The 13,748-nt window shown below is 51.3% G+C and overlaps 1 protein-coding gene across 1 annotated transcript in view; it reads right to left on the bottom strand.

Annotated features, from left to right (window-relative positions):
• PLEC (plectin) overlaps nucleotides 1-13,748 on the bottom strand; it is a 647,147-nt gene that overhangs the window by 83,190 nt on the left and 550,209 nt on the right. The window contains exons 60-62 of the mRNA XM_063924739.1: nucleotides 13,072-13,231; nucleotides 6,477-6,674; nucleotides 1,694-1,819 (exon numbers count right to left, since the gene is read on the bottom strand). Coding sequence (XP_063780809.1) covers nucleotides 1,694-1,819; nucleotides 6,477-6,674; nucleotides 13,072-13,231 — 484 coding nt within the window. The remainder of the gene's footprint in view (nucleotides 1-1,693; nucleotides 1,820-6,476; nucleotides 6,675-13,071; nucleotides 13,232-13,748) is intronic.

Genomic DNA, 13,748 nt, shown 5'->3' on the forward strand with positions numbered 1-13,748 from the left:
CTGTATCTGATCCCCTCTCGCCTGCCAATGTATCTGATCCCCTCTCACCTGCAGCTGTAACTGATCCCCTCTCACCTGCCGCTGTATCTGACCCCCTCTTTCCTGCAGCTGTATCTGATCCCCTCTCGCCTGCAGCTGTATCTGATCCCCTCTCACCTGCCGCTGTATCTGATCCCCTCTCACCTGCCACTGTATCTGATCCCCTCTCACCTGCCACTGTATCTGATCCCCTCTCACCTGCCGCTGTATCTGATCCCCTCTCACCTGCCACTGTATCTGATCCCCTCTCACCTGCCGCTGTATCTGACCCCCTCTCGCCTGCAGCTGTATCTGATCCCCTCTCACCTGCAGCTGTATCTGATCCCCTCTCGCCTGCCGCTGTATCTGATCCCCTCTCGCCTGCAGCTGTATCTGATCCCCTCTCACCTGCAGCAGTATCTGATCCCCTCTCACCTGCAGCTGTATCTGATCCCCTCTCACCTGCCGCTGTATCTGATCCCCTCTCACCTGCCGCTGTATCTGATCCCCTCTCGCCTGCCGCTGTATCTGATCCCCTCTCGCCTGCAGCTGTATCTGATCCCCTCTCGCCTGCAGCTGTATCTGATCCCCTCTCACCTGCCGCTGTATCTGATCCCCTCTCACGTGCAGCTGTATCTGACCCCCTCTCACCTGCAGCTGTATCTGATCCCCTCTCACCTGCCGCTGTATCTGACACTCTCTCACCTGCAGCTGTATCTGATCCCCTCTCACCTGCAGCTGTATCTGACCCCCTCTCACCTGCCGCTGTATCTGATCCCCTCTCACCTGCAGCTGTATCTGATCCCCTCTCACCTGCAGCTGTATCTGACCCCCTCTCACCTGCAGCTGTATCTGACCCCCTCTCACCTGCAGCTGTATCTGATCCCCTCACCTGTAGCTGTATCTGATCCCCTCTCACCTGTAGCTGTATCTGATCCCCTCTCACCTGCCGCTGTATCTGACCCCCTCTCACCTGCCACTGTATCTGACCCCCTCTCACCTGCAGCTGTATCTGATCCCCTCTCACCTGCAGCTGTATCTGACCCCCTCTCACCTGCCGCTGTATCTGACCCCCTCTCACCTGCAGCTGTATCTGATCCCCTCTCACCTGCAGCTGTATCTGACCCCCTCTCACCTGCCGCTGTATACGATCCCCTCTCACCTGCCGCTGTATATGATCCCCTCTCACCTGTAGCTGTATCTGATCCCCTCTCACCTGCCGCTGTATCTGACCCCCTCTCACCTGCCGCTGTATCTGACCCCCTCTCACCTGCCGCTGTATCTGATCCCCTCTCACCTGCCGCTGTATCTGACCCCCTCTCACCTGCCACTGTATCTGATCCCCTCTCACCTGCCGCTGTATCTGACCCCCTCTCACCTGTCGCTGTATATGACCCCCTCTCACCTGCCGCTGTATCTGATCCCCTCTCACCTGCCGCTGTATCTGACCCCCTCTCACCTGTCGCTGTATATGACCCCCTCTCACCTGTCGCTGTATCTGACCCCCTCTCACCTGCCGCTGTATCTGATCCCCTCTCTCCTGCCGCTGTATCTGACCCCCTCTCACCTGCAGCTGTATCTGACCCCCTCTCACCTGCCGCTGTATCTGACCCCCTCTCACCTGTTGCTGTATCTGGCCCCCTCTCACCTGCAGCTGTATCTGACCCCCTCTCACCTGTTGCTGTATCTGGCACTCCTGCAGCGCTTGCTCCTCCTCAGGAATGACTCCATACTTCAGAGTCCTCTCAGACTCACACAAACCCTCCAGGAACGAGTTCACCAGCGAATTAAATTCCTCAGCCTGTAAGTGATACGCGAGATCAAGGTCTACCTAGAACGTCTGCAAGCTGCTTGTCCACACATGTCCACAGGACATATGTAATACAGACAGTGCTGGGGTCCCATCACTCTCAGGACACATGTAATACAGACAGTCCCGGTGTCACTCTCAGGACATATGTAATACAGACAGTGCTGGGGTCCCATCACTCTCAGGACATATGTAATACAGACAGTGCTGGGGTCCCATCACTCTCAGGACACATGTAATACAGACAGTGCTAGGGTCCCATCACTCTCAGGACACATGTAATACAGACAGTGCTGGGGTCCCATCACTCTCAGGACACATGTAATACAGACAGTGCTGGGGTCCCATCACTCTCAGGACATACAGTATGTAATACAGACAGTGCTGGGGTCCCATCACTCTCAGGACACATGTAATACAGACAGTCCCGGTGTCACTCTCAGGACATATGTAATACAGACAGTGCTGGGGTCCCATCACTCTCAGGACATATGTAATACAGACAGTGCTGGGGTCCCATCACTCTCAGGACACATGTAATACAGACAGTGCTGGGGTCCCATCACTCTCAGGACATATGTAATACAGACAGTGCTGGGGTCCCATCACTCTCAGGACACATGTAATACAGACAGTGCTGGGGTCCCATCACTCTCAGGACATATGTAATACAGACAGTGCTGGGGTCCCATCACTCTCAGGACATACAGTATGTAATACAGACAGTGCTGGGGTCCCATCACTCTCAGGACACATGTAATACAGACAGTCCCGGTGTCACTCTCAGGACATATGTAATACAGACAGTGCTGGGGTCCCATCACTCTCAGGACATATGTAATACAGACAGTGCTGGGGTCCCATCACTCTCAGGACATATGTAATACAGACAGTGCTGGGGTCCCATCACTCTCAGGACATATGTAATACAGACAGTGCTGGGGTCCCATCACTCTCAGGACATACAGTATGTAATACAGACAGTGCTGGGGTCCCATCACCCTCAGGACATACAGTATGTAATACAGACAGTGCTGGGGTCCCATCACTCTCAGAACATACAGTATGTAATACAGACAGTGCTGGGGTCCCATCACTCTCAGGACACATGTAATACAGACAGTCCCGGTGTCACTCTCAGGACATATGTAATACAGACAGTGCTGGGGTCCCATCACTCTCAGGACATATGTAATACAGACAGTGCTGGGGTCCCATCACTCTCAGGACATACAGTATGTAATACAGACAGTGCTGGGGTCCCATCACTCTCAGGACACATGTAATACAGACAGTCCCGGTGTCACTCTCAGGACACATGTAATACAGACAGTCCCGGTGTCACTCTCAGGACATATGTAATACAGACAGTGCTGGGGTCCCATCACTCTCAGGACATATGTAATACAGACAGTGCTGGGGTCCCATCACTCTCAGGACATATGTAATACAGACAGTGCTGGGGTCCCATCACTCTCAGGACACATGTAATACAGACAGTGCTGGGGTCCCATCACTCTCAGGACACATGTAATACAGACAGTGCTGGGGTCCCATCACTCTCAGGACATATGTAATACAGACAGTGCTGGGGTCCCATCACTCTCAGGACATACAGTATGTAATACAGACAGTGCTGGGGTCCCATCACTCTCAGGACACATGTAATACAGACAGTCCCGGTGTCACTCTCAGGACATATGTAATACAGACAGTGCTGGGGTCCCATCACTCTCAGGACATATGTAATACAGACAGTGCTGGGGTCCCATCACTCTCAGGACATATGTAATACAGACAGTGCTGGGGTCCCATCACTCTCAGGACACATGTAATACAGACAGTGCTGGGGTCCCATCACTCTCAGGACACATGTAATACAGACAGTGCTGGGGTCCCATCACTCTCAGGACACATGTAATACAGACAGTGCTGGGGTCCCATCACTCTCGGGACACATGTAATACAGACAGTGCTGGGGTCCCATCACTCTCAGGACATACAGTATGTAATACAGACAGTGCTGGGGTCCCATCACTCTCAGGACACATGTAATACAGACAGTCCCGGTGTCACTCTCAGGACATATGTAATACAGACAGTGCTGGGGTCCCATCGCTCTCAGGACATATGTAATACAGACAGTGCTGGGGTCCCATCACTCTCAGGACATATGTAATACAGACAGTGCTGGGGTCCCATCACTCTCAGGACACATGTAATACAGACAGTGCTGGGGTCCCATCACTCTCAGGACACATGTAATACAGACAGTGCTGGGGTCCCATCACTCTCAGGACATATGTAATACAGACAGTGCTGGGGTCCCATCACTCTCAGGACATACAGTATGTAATACAGACAGTGCTGGGGTCCCATCACTCTCAGGACACATGTAATACAGACAGTCCCGGTGTCACTCTCAGGACATATGTAATACAGACAGTGCTGGGGTCCCATCACTCTCAGGACATATGTAATACAGACAGTGCTGGGGTCCCATCACTCTCAGGACACATGTAATACAGACAGTGCTGGGGTCCCATCACTCTCAGGACATATGTAATACAGACAGTGCTGGGGTCCCATCACTCTCAGGACATACAGTATGTAATACAGACAGTGCTGGGGTCCCATCACTCTCAGGACATACAGTATGTAATACAGACAGTGCTGGGGTCCCATCACTCTCAGGACACATGTAATACAGACAGTCCCGGTGTCACTCTCAGGACATATGTAATACAGACAGTCCCGGTGTCCCCTCACTCTCAGGACACATGTAATACAGACAGTCCCAGTGTCTCCTCACTCTCAGGACACATGTAATACAGACAGTCCCAGTGTCTCCTCACTCTCAGGACACATGTAATACAGACAGTCCCAGTGTCTCCTCACTATCAGGACACATGTAATACAGATAGTCTCGGTGTCCCCTCACTCTCAGGACACGTGTAATAGAGACAGTGCTGGGGTCCCCTCACTCTCAGGACACGTGTAATACAGACAGTGCTGGGGTCCCATCACTCTCAAGACACATGTAATGCAGACAGTCCCGGTATCCTCTCACTCTCAGGACACATGTAATACAGACAGTCCCGGTGTCCCCTCACTCTCAGGACACGTGTAATACAGACAGTGCTGGGGTCCCCTCACTCTCAGGACACGTGTAATACAGACAGTGCTGGGGTCCCCTCACTCTCAGGACACGTGTAATACAGACAGTCCCGGTGTCCCCTCACTCTCAGGACACATGTAATACAGACAGTCCCGGTGTCCCCTCACTGTCAGCACACGTGTAATACAGACAGTCCCGGTGTCCCCTCACTCTCAGGACACGTGTAATACAGACAGTCCCGGTGCACCCTCACTCTCAGGACACATGTAATACAGACAGTCCCGGTGTCCCCTCACTCTCAGGACACATGTAATACAGACAGTCCCGGTGTCCCCTCACTGTCAGCACACATGTAATACAGACAGTCCCGGAGTCTCCTCACTCTCAGGACACATGTAATACAGACAGTCCCGGTGTCCCCTCACTCTCAGGACACATGTAATACAGACAGTCCCGGTGTCCCCTCACTCTCAGGACACATGTAATACAGACAGTCCCGATGTCCCCTCACTCTCAAGACACGTGTAATACAGACAGTCCCCGTGTCCCCTCACTCTCAGGACACATGTAATACAGACAGTCCCCGTATCCCCTCACTGTCAGCACACATGTAATACAGACAGTCCCGGTGTCCCCTCACTCTCAGGACACATGTAATACAGACAGTCCCGGTGTCCCCTCACTCTCAGGACATATGTAATACAGACAGTCCCGATGTCCCCTCACTCTCAAGACACGTGTAATACAGACAGTCCCCGTGTCCCCTCACTCTCAGGACACATGTAATACAGACAGTCCCCGTGTCCCCTCACTCTCAGGACACATGTAATACAGACAGTCCCGATGTCCCCTCACTCTCAAGACACGTGTAATACAGACAGTCCCCGTGTCCCCTCACTCTCAGGACACATGTAATACAGACAGTCCCGGTGTCCCCTCACTCTCAGGACACATGTAATACAGACAGTCCCGGTGTCCCCTCACTCTCAGGACATATGTAATACAGACAGTCCCGGTGTCCCCTCACTCTCAGGACACATGTAATACAGACAGTCCCGGTGTCCCCTCACTCTCAGGACATATGTAATACAGACAGTCCCGATGTCCCCTCACTCTCAGGACACGTGTGTAATACAGACAGTCCCCGTGTCCCCTCACTGTCAGCACACATGTAATACAGACAGTCCCCGTGTCCCCTCACTGTCAGCACACATGTAATACAGACAGTCCCCGTGTCCCCTCACTCTCAGGACACATGTAATACAGACAGTCCCGGTGTCCCCTCACTGTCAGCACACATGTAATACAGACAGTCCCGGTGTCCCCTCACTCTCAGGACACAAGTAATACAGACAGTCCCGATGTCCCCTCACTCTCAGGACACGTGTAATACAGACAGCCCCCGTGTCCCCTTCACTCTGAGGACACATGTAATACAGACAGTCCCCGTGTCCCCTCACTGTCAGCACACATGTAATACAGGCTGGGTAATGCTGACATTGCCCGGTTCCATCCTGTGGACACACTGACCTGTTGCAGGGAGGCTTCCAGCCGAGCCCGTTTGCTGACAGACAGCTGACACACCACCTCCCAGCGGTGCCCCAGCTCCTCCATCTGTCTCTGCAGCCAGTGGGAGTCCGTGCCTCCACCTCCGCGACTCAGGTTCCGGACAGAGTGTTTCAGCGTTTTCATGGAGCTCGCTCTCTTCCCCAGCTCCTTCTGGAAGGCCTGCGTGACACAGCAAGGACAGCGGCTCAGAGGACCATGGAAGATGTGGATTTCCAGCAGGCAATGGCAGGACAGTGAGTGGATGTATACCGCGTGGTGTCCGCTATGTGACTGCATATATACACCGGCTTATAACGGACGTATATATAATGTCACAGTGATAAGGATTCATTATCAGGGGGGATGCACCACATTTAGACAGGACACAGGGTCATATCGGAGCTGGTCAGGGTAATTGGTAGGTAGTGATGGCATACTCTATGGCATTACTTCCGGGTTCAGGCCCCAGTCAGCTATACACCGGCACGTGCGTAAAGGTACAGCGAAAAGAATCAGGAACAGCTCCTGCACGCGGCAGGGGGATCGCTACAGCCCGCTCCGGAATGGCAGATAATGGGCGAGCGCCATCTGAAGATGGCATTAGAAAGTGCAGGGATGATATACCACAAATTCAATTAGTCGCAATACATTTCTCTGTGAAAAACTGGGGGGTGTTCGCAGGCAATTCAATTGTTGCCTGTATTTTTGCGGAAAATGTTACTTATTTTTGTGAGAAAACACACAGGATCCGGTATTAGTTCCTGGTTCCTTGTGTTATCACGATCGCCAAAAACGTCACTTATCGCGGATTTTGTTTCTCCTGCCTCCGGGCAGGTGGAACAAAAAATTATTATTATTATCCTTTATTTATATGGCGCCACAAGGGTTCCGCAGCGCCCAATTACAGAGTGCATATGAACATAATCAAAACAGGAAAACAGTGACTTACAGTTGAAGACAATATAGGGCAATTACAGGGTAAATAAACATAGTTACATCAGCAGATGACACTGGAATAAGTATCAGGTGGCAGAAGACTGCTGGATTTGGTGCAGTTGAATATTATTAAAGTAGGAAAAGGATAAGCACATGAGGGAAGAGGGCCCTGCTCGTGAGAGCTTACATTCTAAAGGGGAGGGGTAGACAGACAGAGGTGACACAGACAGGATACACAGAGAGCGTGGAACAGAGGGTTAGTATGAGATTTGGCTGGGTTTGGTGAAAAGTGGGTCTTGAGAGCCCGTCTGAAGTTCTGTAGAGAGCTGGAGAGTCTGAGGGGGAGAGGTAGAGAATTCCACAGAAAGGGAGCAGCACGTGAGAAATCTTGGAGGTAGGAGTGGGAGGAAGTAATCCGTAGGCAGGAGAGTCGGCGTGCATTAGCAGAGCGAAGAGGACGGGTGGGAGTGTAAAGGGAGATAAGGTCAGAGATGTAGATGGGAGAGGAGTGGGTGAGGGCTTTGTAAGCAAGTGTGAGAAGCTTGAACTGGATTCTGAAAGGGAAGGGGAGCCAGTGAAGGTCTTGTAGGATAGGGGAGGTGGACGTAGTGTGTTTGGTGAGGAAGATGAGCCGGGCAGCAGCATTGAGGATAGATTGTAGTGAAGAGAGGTATTTGTCAGGAATGGTAGTCAGGAGCAGATTACAGTAGTCCAGTCTGGAGATGACCAGTGAGTGGATAAGAGTCTTAAGGTGCATACACACGGAGCGATATAACTGAGCGATTTTGACTATATAGTCAAAATCGCTCAGAAAGTTAGTGCAGATCGCTCCGTGTGTATACAGGCAGCGATAGCGATGCGCGTCCCCGCTAAGTCGCTATCGCTGGGAAAAATAGTCAGTGCCGGCAAGTCAATTTTGGCTATGTCGCTGGTAAAGTTAGTTAAAATCGCTAGAGGCCAGCGATTTTTCCCAGCGATAGCGATGTTGCAGGCGGCGGTGGTGCGGGCGGCGGCGGGTTGTGGCGGCGGTGCGGGCGGCGGCGGGTTGCGGTGGCGGTGTGGGCGGCGGCGGGTGGCGGTGTGGGCGGCGGCGGTGCGGGTGGCGGTGTGGGCGGCGGCGGTGCGGGCGGCGGCGGGTTGCGGCAGCGGTGCGGGCGGCGGAAATTTACCTTTCTCTTGCAGAGTTTGGCAGCGGAGCGGTACCAGTTTCAAAAATGGCGCCTCAGCGTCATTTTTGAAATTCAAGATGGCCGCCGCGAGCCAATCACGGCTCGCCGCGTCATCGCCCCGCCCCCTCCCGCTGACTTATATAAGTCAGCGCGAGGCAGCGGCTTTCAGTCCGACGGCGGAGGAGGAGCGGAGAAGAGCTCCTGAAGACGCCGTGGAAGTCCTGGATGGGTGGCGGCTATGCAAAAGAGCTTAGCAGCCGCCGCCCACCAGGTGAAGACGCCGGAGCAAGACCCCAGAAGCCCTGGGGAGGTGGCGCCCCCCCAGGTGAAGACGCCGGAAGCCCTGGGAAGGCGGCGGCCATGCAAAAGAGCTTAAAGGCCGCCGCCCCCAGGTGAAGACCCAGTTTAATAAAGGATTTTTAAAAGAATGTGTTGTGTTTTTTTTTTTATATTTTCTTTACAAGTGGACTACAGGTGCCAGCGGGCCCTTTATGTCCGGGCATGCTGGCACTTGTGGTTCTCCAAGTGCCAGCATGCTGGGGCAGGCTTGCTGGGACCTATAGGCCTCCTGTAAAGAACAATATTACTATTGAAAGGCTATCAGCCTCCCATCCACCGGCCCACGGATGGGGGGGACAGCCTCGGGCTTCACCCCTGGCCCTTGGGTGGCTGGAGGGGGGGACCCCTTGATTTAAGGGGTCCTCACTCCTCCAGTGTACCCCGGCCAGGGGTGACTAGTTGGGGGGGTAATGGCACGGCCGCAGGGACCAATATAAAAGTGTCCCCCGGCTGTGGCATTATCTCCCTGGCTAGTGGAGCCCGGTGCTGGTTTTAAAAATACGGGGGACCCCTATGTCTTTTGTCCCCCGTATTTTTTAAACCAGGACCGGACGCAGAGCCCGGTGCTGGTTGTCTAAATATGGGGGAACCCTACTCATTTTTTCCTCTGTATTTTAACAACCAGGACTGGCTCAAAGAGCCCGAGGCTGGTTTTACATAGGAGGGGGGACCCCACGCAAATTTTTTTTTTTAACTTTTAGCTATTTAAATACCAGCCACCCTGTAAATTCATCCTATATATGACACTCATCCCCTTATTTAAATGAGATAGTCAAAATCTCCCATAGCCAAAATCTCTTGCATAGTTAGACAAAATCTCTGGTAAAGTTAGTCAAAATCTCCTACTGCCAGTTCAAGGGAAAAGTTAGTCAAAATCTCTCATAGCCAAAATCTCTCCGTGTGTATGCACCTTATGTAGCATCCTGGGTCAGAAAGGGTCTGATCCTGGAAATATTTTTTAGATGAAAACGGCAGGTTTGTGAGAGGTGCTGAATGTGTGGTTTGAAGGAGAGGGAGGAGTCAAGGATTACTCCAAGACAGCGCACTTGGGGGCTAGAGGAGATAGTCATGCCATCAATAGATAATGAGATTGTAGGAGGTGAGGTTATGCGGGAGGGAGGAAAGATGATCAGCTCGGTCTTAGACATGTTAAGTTTAAGAAAGTGCTGGGACATGCAGGAGGAGATAGCAGAGTGACAGTTGGAGATACGAGTGAGGAGAGCAGGGGAGAGGTCTGGAGAGGAAAGATAGATTTGGGTGTCATCAGCATAGAGATGATATTGGAAACCAAAAGAACTAATGAGCTTACCTAGTGAGGACATATTGGGGGTAATTCCAAGTTGATCGCAGCAGGATTTTTGATAGCAATTGGGCAAAACCATGTGCACTGCAGGGGGGGGGGGGGGGGGGGCAGATATAACATTTACAGAGAGCGTTAGATTTCGGTGGGTTATTTTGTTTCTGTGCAGGGTAAATACTGGCTGCTTTATTTTTACACTGCAATATAGATTGCAGATTGAACACACCACACCCAAATCTAACTCTCTCTGCACATGTTATATCTGTCTCCCCTGCAGTGCACATGGTTTTGCCCAATTGCCAGGGACGGATCTAGACATTTCTTTTAGGGGGGGCGGTTTAAGAATCAATGCGGACTCCTCCCCTCTCTACTCATTACTCCTCCCACTTCTAGTCCAGCCCCTCCCAAACACAAAATATGAAACTTTCAAAGCAATGGGGAATTTAGCTGTTTTTGTGTGTGAGATAAGAGTAGTATTTTATTTTTTATTAAATTGTATTGTGATGCTAACTAATAAATGAGCAGCAGTGGGGGTCAGGGTGAAAGTCTGTGGCTGCACCTAAGAAAGGTGTACAGAACTGCCCATAGTCTGTCTGAGAGGAGACATGTCTCATGTTACAAGCAGGCTGCACAGACCTCTCTCTTCACCCAGTGCTGCTGCTATCACACAGAATGCATGTCTCTCTTCACTGATTGCTGAAGTCTGACCTGTAAGCAGACATCAGCTAAGTTGCTCAGTGCACACATACGGGACACTGACCTCCGTTACAAGCTGCAGACAAGAAGATTGGAATTTCTGGGGGGAGAAGGAAGGTGAGGAGGGGGGCTCCTCTTGCAGCTCAGTCAGGAGACATGATGCAGGGCAGACACTGGTGAGACGCGAGAGACTCAAAATCCCAGTAATGCTTTGCAACAGGCTGACCAGGCTCACACACAGGGAGACCAGGGGAGAGAGGAGGAGCAGGGGAGGAAGGCCAGCTCTGATTGGCTGGGACTCGGGAGAGCTCTCTCCTCCCTCTGCACAAGTGCTCAGCTCAATCCCGTCTATCTGTCTCACCCAGCTGTGACTCGCTCTGCTGTGGGAGGGGTTAATGCAGATCTCCGGTACACTGTGTGCACAGCAGCACATGGAATGGAGCTGTATGTTAGGGGGGGCGGTCGCCCCGTTCGCCCCCCCCTAAATCCGGCCCTGCCAATTGCTAACAAAAAACCTGCTGCGATCAACTTGGAATTACCCCCATAGAAAGAGAAGAGGACCAAGGACAGAACCTTGAGGTACCCCTACAGTTAGTGGAAGTGAGGGGGAGGTGGAGTCATGAGAGGAGACAGAGAATGAACAATCAGAGAGGTAGGAGGACAGCCAAGAGAGGGCAGTGTCACACAGACCAATGGAGTGAAGAATTTGCAGTAGGAGAGGATGGTCCACAGTGTCAAAAGCAGCAGAGAGATCCAGTAGAATAAGTAGAGAGTAGTGTCCCTTAGATTAAGCAGCAAAATCCTCAATAAAGCCGGCTATAGACTTCAATTGGATTACCCCCCCCCTTCCCGCAGGATCAAAAAGCACATTATTGGGGGAATTCAATTGCCACGGCTAATTGAATTTCCTCCTATAATGTGCATAATTATTTCTACCTAATTATTTATATATATATATTTATATATACATACATATATATTCTGTACTGAATGCTTCTTAATGATCATACAGTTCCAGTTACTTCTGCATAAGACTATATACACGGTGGAGTCACATTATTATGAGCACTACGTAATAGCCAGAGTAACCGCCGTGTGCGGCACGGACAGCAGCTAGATGGCCTGAACTGTCATGTTACACACACGTCTGGTAGCCCCCGGGGTCATTGTGACGGTGAGCTGCTCCACTGTAGCGCATCGGTCGGCCCTCACGCACCTTCGTAGCTGACGTTCACCTCTCACATCAATGGCGCGTTATGTTCGGCAGTATCCACATTGGTTATTCGCAGTGGTGCCATTTGTTCAGTCACGATACACCTTCACCGCAGCAGCACGCGGACAGGTCACACACTGTGTTGTGTCAGAAATACCGCCACCCTTGGCCTGAAAGCCGATAATCACCCCTTTCTCCAAATCAGATAAATCGCCCCTTTTACCCATGACAGCAACGAGTGATATGTGTGCAGACCTATCACACATCGTATATACCCACCAAGCCACGTGACGTACTTCCTGGACTACACGCTGCCGACGTCACATGTAGGAGGTGGTCATAATAATGTGACTCCACCGTGTAGAACAGAGGTTCTCAAACTCGGTCCTCGGGGGCCCACACAGTGCATGTTTTCCAGGTCTCCTCACAGAATCGCAAGTGAAATAATTAGCTCCACCTGTGGACCTTTTAAAATGTGTCAGTGGGTAATTAATCCACCTGTGCACCTGCTGGGTTACCTGCAAAACATGCACTGTGTGTGCCCCCGAGGACCGAGTTTGAGAACCTCTGGTGTAGAATATCTATATGCTGCGGAGACTGATCTACGATCCTGCACACGCTCCTTTGCCGGCTTAATTGATGAAGAAATGACGATGGGATAGCCCTGTCCACGACACAGCTTTTCTGCTACACCTCAAATTACTTTTGGTCCCTTGAAAAAGACGGAGCTACATATTACACAGCTGTCATGCCTGAACCCCTTCTCCAAACTGGATGTGAATACCCCCAACTAGCGAATAGTGTGCACTGTAAAACCACATTCATTATAGAACTGTAACTGGAATATGTTTTGGAAAACAGATAAAAAATGACAAAAAATGTCAGTGTCCAAATATACACGGACATAACTGTATATAAACTCACCTTGTGTTTGTCTAACAGGTCAGTGACCAGATCTCTGTCTCCCCCTAGTGGTATCTCCTCAGATAGCTGAGGCTCCGCTCTGTACAGCCAGTCCATGAGAGCCTGGAGTGCATCTGTAAACTTGCCGGAGAACAGGAGACATTCCTCCAGCTTCTGCTGCCTGGAAGAGACGGTGGGCGTCAGCTCGGCAGGTTCCTGTCTGTCTATCTATCTATCTATCTATCTATCTATCTATCTATCTATCTATCTGTCTGTCTGTCTATCTTCTAGCCATTTAGCCACCGTGTAGTCTCCCTCATCCTCTTGCACCCTCCAACTTTTCCACTCCTGCTTCCTGCCCTTAGTTTCCCCGTAAACTGTCTCACTCCTTATGTCTTCCTCCCCCCCTTCCCTTTACACTGCAAGCTCCATGAGCAGGGCCCTCCTCCCTCCTGTTCTCATTACCTTCTTCTCTTGCACACCAGCTGCACTCTACACCTACTCCATGTGCTCTCTGCCCCCAGACTACACTCCTTTCTTTATTGTTTTGTCAGAAGACCTAGACCCGTTATCTGTGCCCACGCTAACGTGTGCAGGTTCCAGCTTACGCTGAGTATCTCCATTACACCCCTTGCATCAGTGGCTGTGCTGGGAGCTGTAGTGCATGTATGACTTGTCTACTGTATTGTACTGTTCTC

This window comes from Pseudophryne corroboree, chromosome 5 (assembly GCF_028390025.1).
Source record: "Pseudophryne corroboree isolate aPseCor3 chromosome 5, aPseCor3.hap2, whole genome shotgun sequence".
Classification (NCBI taxonomy): Eukaryota; Metazoa; Chordata; class Amphibia; order Anura; family Myobatrachidae; genus Pseudophryne; species Pseudophryne corroboree.